At 35.7% G+C, this 6,960-nt stretch overlaps 1 protein-coding gene across 1 annotated transcript; it reads left to right on the top strand.

Moving 5' to 3' along the window:
• The first annotated feature begins 862 nt into the window (after positions 1-862).
• Positions 863-6,361, top strand: LOC104909116 (hypothetical protein). The gene is made up of 4 exons (XM_010698317.4): positions 863-1,113; positions 2,337-2,442; positions 3,869-3,974; positions 5,924-6,361. The coding sequence occupies exons 1-4, from the start codon at positions 1,004-1,006 to the stop codon at positions 6,181-6,183; spliced, it is 582 nt and encodes a 193-aa protein (XP_010696619.1). The 5' UTR covers positions 863-1,003; the 3' UTR covers positions 6,184-6,361.
• The last annotated feature ends 599 nt before the right edge of the window (positions 6,362-6,960 follow it).

The raw sequence follows: 6,960 nt of genomic DNA on the forward strand, positions 1-6,960 counted from the left end.
ATCCAATAAAATAATGGAAAATGATATACATAGCCCTTAGGGCTATGTATAAGGTGCTTAAAATGGAAATAAAATATTTAATCAAGCATTTATTACCTCAATTGACGTGAAAATGTGTCTTGAATTATTAAACTATTTCCATTTAAAGAAATGTATTTAATAACCCTAAAATAACTCAATCTTATTACCTTTTTTTTTTTTTTTGAAAGAGAAATTTCATTAATTGAAGGCCAAACGGCATCTACAATAGATATTAAAGAAAAACAAGATACAATTAAACAAGATTAAATCAAATTCGTCTTCAAAGAAACTATAATGAACCAAATCGAGCAATACAGCGCAGCCCCCTTGTATTTGCTGAATCAAACAGCTATTGATGAGGAAGTCTATCATTCTGACATAGTTTGGGAAGAACATTCTTGATCGAACCATGTTAACCGTATCCGAGATTCCAATACCTTCATGTTGAGTCTCGAACTTCAACCAATAAGAACAATTTCTCATACCTAAAAACAAAAAAACTACACTCACAACTCCCATAGGGGAGAAGGAGATCTCCACAACGGAGACTAAAAACCCCATAACAGGGTTTGAAGATATCTCATAAAGAGATACTAATTTATTCAACAAAACAAGAAAATGAAATAAAAACTGAAAATAAAAGCGGAAAAGGGGCTTACCAAGGATGAAAGCATCCATGGCAGCCCCTAACGGATGAAAAAGGGGTAGAGGAGGCTAGGGTTTTAGAGAGAAAAAAAAAGAGAGGGTTAGGGTTTTTTTTTGTTTTCTACTCAATCTTATTACCTATTTCGTTACAAGAATGCGAATCGGGTTTTTCTTTTAACACCCTAGTGACTCACTTCTACAAAATACCTAAAATCATGGGAAATAAACGAGGCTAAAATTGAAATAGGGGTTTATGGTTTTGGTTAGGGCTTAAAACTTAAAAGCCAGAAAAACTGAGAACTCCATCTCAATTCTCATCTCTCCTTTAATTCCAGCTATGGAAGCGGAGCAAGAAACCATGGATGTGGGTAGCAGAGGCAACCACATCAGTAAGAGAGCTCTTCGTAACAAATCTCTCTCCGTCACTTTTAACGAGAAAGACTTGAGGTATCTTTTCTTTTACAGCTTTGTTCTCTGCTTTTATTTAGCTCTCATTGTTTAAACTAGGTTTTGCGTATGTCAAACATTTGTTGGTAATTATATTGTGTTTTTTTTTGCCTGTAATTGTTAAGTTATTGATGAATATTCGATTTATGCAACGTAGTAAGAACTGGCAGTAGTTATGCAGTCGGGATCTATGTTGCTCAGACTCGGACTGAGTGTCTACTGGGATACGTGTGTCCAAGTGCCCGACTCGGCTATTTTGTAGAAAAAAACACAAGTTTTTAGTTTAGATTGAAGTATCCAACTGAAGTGTCCCACGCCACCTGGTTTTTGAGGTCAATGAAGGTGTCGGAGTAACATAGGTTGGGATTATAAAGAGAAAGCTCCATACTTCCTCTGTTATGAAATAAACGAAACGCCTTTATGTGAGAGTTTTATGGAGGGAATATGTTTTGTCACAAGAGGAAAGGGGAAAAAAAAACCTGAAAATATAGTCAGATTGACAACACTAACTTACACATTGTTCGATTTGTTTATTGATCGATCTGAAACTGATCTTGTCATTGCTAAGCTTTTGTTCAGCTATTTTGTTATTTTATGCCCTGGAGTATTGGGGTTTGTTTCCTCCAAGTTCAAATTATATTAGTTCAACCCAACCTATTCAAATCTCTGCTGGAACTGCGCAGCAACAACATATATTCTTTGCTTAGAGCTTAGCTTAGCCTTATTGAGAGAGATGAAGTCAGGATTTTATTTTATTTACCGGATATGATGACATATAAATAAAAAGGATGAGAAGGATTTTTTTTCTTTTTGATTATACTTTGAATTGAATGTGCTGTCTTTTGAACAAAATGTGCATGTCTTTTATCATGTTCATTTTATTTAGCTCAAATACTATGCACATTCAATTCAAAAAAAATATGCACATGTATCCTTCTCGTTTTATGAAACTTTATCGGATCTCACCCCTAAATTTACCAATTCGGATAGTGGAGAACTTGTGAATTGTTAGAGAATGGAATTATCTGGAATTTTCAACCAATATGGGCTGCATATCAACCTAAATTTACTTGCTTACCTGTGCTTAAGTAAGAATATTAGGGTAGGCCAGTAGTGTCTAATGAATATAAGCATTGTGGATCTGAAGGGAATTGAATTGAGTGATTTGATGAGTGAAGAACTTGTTGAATTGTAGGAAGTAACCATGATTTCTATTGGAACAGGGACTATGTGGGTGGGTTTCACAAACGAAAGAAGAAGAGGAGAAAAGAAGCACTGAAGCAGCAAGGAGAAGCAGAAAGACGCAAGCGCCTTGATGACCGTAAGAAGGTAGATATTCGTTTTTTAAATCTCGTTTTAGCCATGCTCAGTATGGCTCTTGGTGTACTGTACATTGTTCATTTTTTAATTATCATTTGAGATCACTCAGATGAGAATAATGGAAGTTGTATCTATCCTTGAATTTTGTAATGCATTCTATCCTGAATTGTGTGATAGCTGTACTTGTTTGATTATTGTGTTTCGGTGCTTTTTTGCCACAAAGGCTTCACTGGTAATAATCCTGGGGGAGAAGAAGATAAATTATAATGAAATTGAAAGATTCTGGCTCTGCGAATGCTGAACTATTTTCTTATTGGAAAAGACATTTGAGGGAGAATGGGTGTGACCAAAACAAAACTAATGTCATGTACGTGCTTTTTGTTTATAGTTTTCACTTACCTTTTTTCCCTTGTTTATAGTTTTCACTTAACTAATGTCATAGATCTGAACTGCGTACACTACTTTTCTTTTATATGTTATGTTGTAGTCTTGAAATCTTGCTTATTTACATTGTTGAAATTTTAAGATTAAAGCTATTGGAGGTGGATTTGGGTGGAAGCGGTGCGCATCTAAAATATCTAAAGAGGTGTTCCGTGAGATATATTTCTTTCCCTATTTCCACTCTGTATAAGGAGAAAGTGTTGGATTATCCGCACCAGCTTGATCTAGTAAATGGCAACATTTTCTAAGTGAATAGTGTAAACTTAATATTTTTGTAAGAAGGTGGTGGATACAATGTAGAATACCTTATACGCTTTTACTTCAGATAAACTTGTATGTCTTGTTTGTAGAACCTTGTGTATTTAGATGTCAAGTGGTGCCACAATCTAATTGCCTTAAAGCACCATAGTATTATTTCGGATTTCTGTGACATCTAACTTGTACTGCAAATTGTTGGTGATGCCACTCATATCTTATTTGAGAATAAGAATGATTTGATCATGGTTTTGATTTGTGTAGCATTCCAGACTCCAAATTCTTTGGTCATGGTCCTAGTGTTTTTTTTTCGTTTTTCAAAATGAAAATTATGTTCTACCACGTCATAGAAGCACAAATTTTAGACAATATGGTGGTGAACTGTGGAATGGACCTGAGGGCACATTTCTCTGATTCACTGGGAGATTTAAGAGGAATTATGGAAGTACTCGTGTATATATGTTTACTGATAATCACCTTCGAACCTGACTTACGAAATTTCATTCTGTAAATGACATATTCCAATTTTAAAAAGCCCTGAATGTAATTCTTTTTTCAAGTTCTATATTATGATTGATTGAGATTTTATTTGGTTTATCGAAATGTCTTAAATCCTAATTAGTTTGTGCTTGGTTGTTTCTTGCTTGAAGATTGTCCTTTAGGGGATGATAATTTTCCTAACATCTTATGACCAAGTTTCTGTTTTAGTTGTTTTAACTTAGTTTCCACTTTGCAACAGAGGAGAAAGGAAAAAGAGTATGCACTGTATGGTGGTGCACCACCACCTGAAGATGTTAAAGATCTGGAACCTAATGATCAAATGGAGCTGAACCCATCAGTTTCTGGTATTGTCTCAATCTTCGAGTCTTTGCTCCTTCATTTAGTTTGTAATGCAGCATGTTTCTATTAAATTTCTTCATATTTGTGTATTTGTTCTAAATAAATCTTTCTTGCCATGTCCAATGAAGTGTTTTTACATATTGCTTAGATTATTGTGGGTCCAAAACATCAGTGTGAATATTTGATGTGTCTATTAGATGGATGGACCTAGCTTCTATAAGTAACACCCAAGACCCAACTACACAAACACAAAATACTTATACTCTTAAATGTTAGTGTTTTTAGGGTCTGTGAAAATGATAGGTTTGAAAATTATAGCTTAAAATGTTTACAGTGAGATATTAGCTAGGTACATGTCAGAGATATTTGGTTTAGCTTATGACTGTGTTAATCTTGTTGGGGGTTCTGAAACATGGAACCATGTTTGAGCATCCATGTCATTAGTGGAATTATACTTCATATCATGGTGAGCAGTGACATACTTTATAAGGAAACTCATGTGATAGGAGAACAATCTTCGCCCATGTGATAGGAGAACAATCTTCGCCCATGTGATAGGAGGGAGAGAGAGAGAGAGAAACCACCCTAGGAGCGTTTCTAATTTTCTCTCTGTGTATGGAGTGATATAATTAATAGAGCCGTGAAGCATCCTCGTCTTCTGTACCGAAATGAAAAGCGGAACCCCTTCGAATTGAATCCTTTTTTTCAATCATTGATAAAGAACTACGAAGTCAAGTTTCATTCAAATTAATTATTTTGGCTGACCATTTTTACATAAATAATAAGTAAAAAAGCAGTAGGAATTACAATGAACAGTGGAATCTAGCTCTCTGCACTTCACAGGAATTTGTCCAGTTATTGCTTCCCCTAATATCCTCCATTTCCACATCATGGGGATTTACAAGAGATCCCAGAGCCTCGCTCAGGAATGCTGCTACACTAGTCCCAATTCCCACTTTAAACCCACAAGCTAATTGGTGAAGAAACTTAGGCTGGTCAAGTAAATAAGGTGCATCGGGTGTGTGCTCTTGCCTCTTAGTCACTAAGTCGTGCATCAAAAGATTAGTTTGTCCAGCTGTTTCTAAAATATGTGTCCGGATTTGTTCGGCAGATTCCTATCCCCGTTACACACCTCTGGAAAATACACTATTGAGGCTTGGACCTTGAAGTTCCTTCCATACACAGTACATAGGAACACAATCCACAGACGAGCTACCCCCCCCCCCCCTTTTAGAGGTCACCCTTCTTTTGTAACCTAACTATGTATAAAAAGTAAGGGATGTCGTGCCTTTCTAAGAACTTTCTAGTGTGCATCAACTTTATTTCAAAATAAACAAAAAGAGGGAAGTATCAAATATATAATATAAATACGAAGGGAGTATAATTTTATTATATCTAGGGCATACATATCTAATCACATGTATAGGTTACTAATAGTTGTAGTGCTTAAAGGTAAGAAATAACTGTTGAATGTGAAGTCAGCAATGAATATTTTGATGTTCTATACTGATAAACCAATTGCAGGTAATTAGAAGATCCATACATTTTCTGTTTTCTTCATTTAACCAAACTCTGATGTGTGTCATGGTTGGGGGACCTTGAAAAATAATAAAGAGCCTTCTGTTAAAGTTTTAGATGCCAAAGTTAATAGTGACAAGATTCTTATCTAAAATCAGGCTATATATCCTTAAAGATGAATGATTTACATTAAATTCTCCTAGGATACTCTTGCTAGGATTTTGTGTTTTGACATTGCTGGGGTGCATGTGAGATGCAAATCCTTTTGGCTAAAGCAGATGCCGCAGATTTTGGGGGATAAAATAAACCAACTAATATTCCTAGTTTGTGGAGAGACATGTCACACATGCTTGACACAACTAGGTTTCGACACTTTTTTTTGCACTTTCTACTTTTTTTTTCTTCTTTCTTTTGACACTTTGTTCTTTTGATGAAGGGACAACATCATATGAAAATGGCGATATGAAGGTCATCGTTACAACAAGTGAGATTGCTCACGAAGAAGAAGAAAACCCAATCGAAAAATCAGCGCCATTACCAGCAGTGTCTATTGGAGTAGCCGAGAAAAAGCATAATCTTCCTGTAAGCAAGAAGAAGGCTTTTAAAAAATCCACTAAAGGTAGATCCCGGACAAAGCTAGTTAGCAAAAGGGAGAGAAGGAAAGGGAAGATAAATGGTAAAAGGAAAAGGAGCTAGCTTGTAAACCCCTTGTAACGTTAATTTTATTTGTTGAAGGCCTACATTTTGCTGAAATTATTCTTGCAAAATTTACTGGAGTTTTGGAGGAACCAACAAAGTTTGTGCAGTGCGTCAGTGACAAACAAATGAACTTTAAACAATGTGGTCCATAAAGAATTCCTTTGTTTTTGGCCAACCCCTTCTGCAACCATGTCACATGCTTGTCTTTCTTACTGATAAGTGATAACAATTGGGGTGCTTTGCTAACCATCCGACGGCGGACGCAACTATATTGTCCACCCGGCCTAGGTGAACAGGCAGGTGTGACATTAATCGCTCAAAGGGAATTGTTCTGTAAAATTTGGGCAACAATTATTCATTGGCTTAGCCTAGGCCTCACATTACTTCTGTAAAAAGAATTTGATTGTTTGTTCATCATAAAATATAACGAGTCCAGCTAAATGGCTAACTAGATTTTTGTCTAATATCCCGTGTATTGACATCAAAACACTGATTAAACCCAAATCCGTTTAGATACAGAGAGTGTGTTAGAGAACTAGTTGGACATTTCTACCTTTTCAAAGATATAAGAAGAGTTTTCCTTTGGATTGCTCTCGAACGGGATACTCACTCAGCGTCTCAACAAGCAATCCAACCCTCCTTTAGTGGTAATAAAAACACGCTCTTAGTTGTTTTTAACCTTTTAAAAGTAAGTATTCCTTAAATCTCAAAGGTTACACTTATGAGTGAGTAAAGACACCATGTGTTAAAATTTTCAGCATATTATCAATGTTT

Source organism: Beta vulgaris, chromosome 8, assembly GCF_026745355.1.
Source record: "Beta vulgaris subsp. vulgaris cultivar EL10 chromosome 8, EL10.2, whole genome shotgun sequence".
NCBI classification, from domain to species: domain Eukaryota; kingdom Viridiplantae; phylum Streptophyta; class Magnoliopsida; order Caryophyllales; family Amaranthaceae; genus Beta; species Beta vulgaris.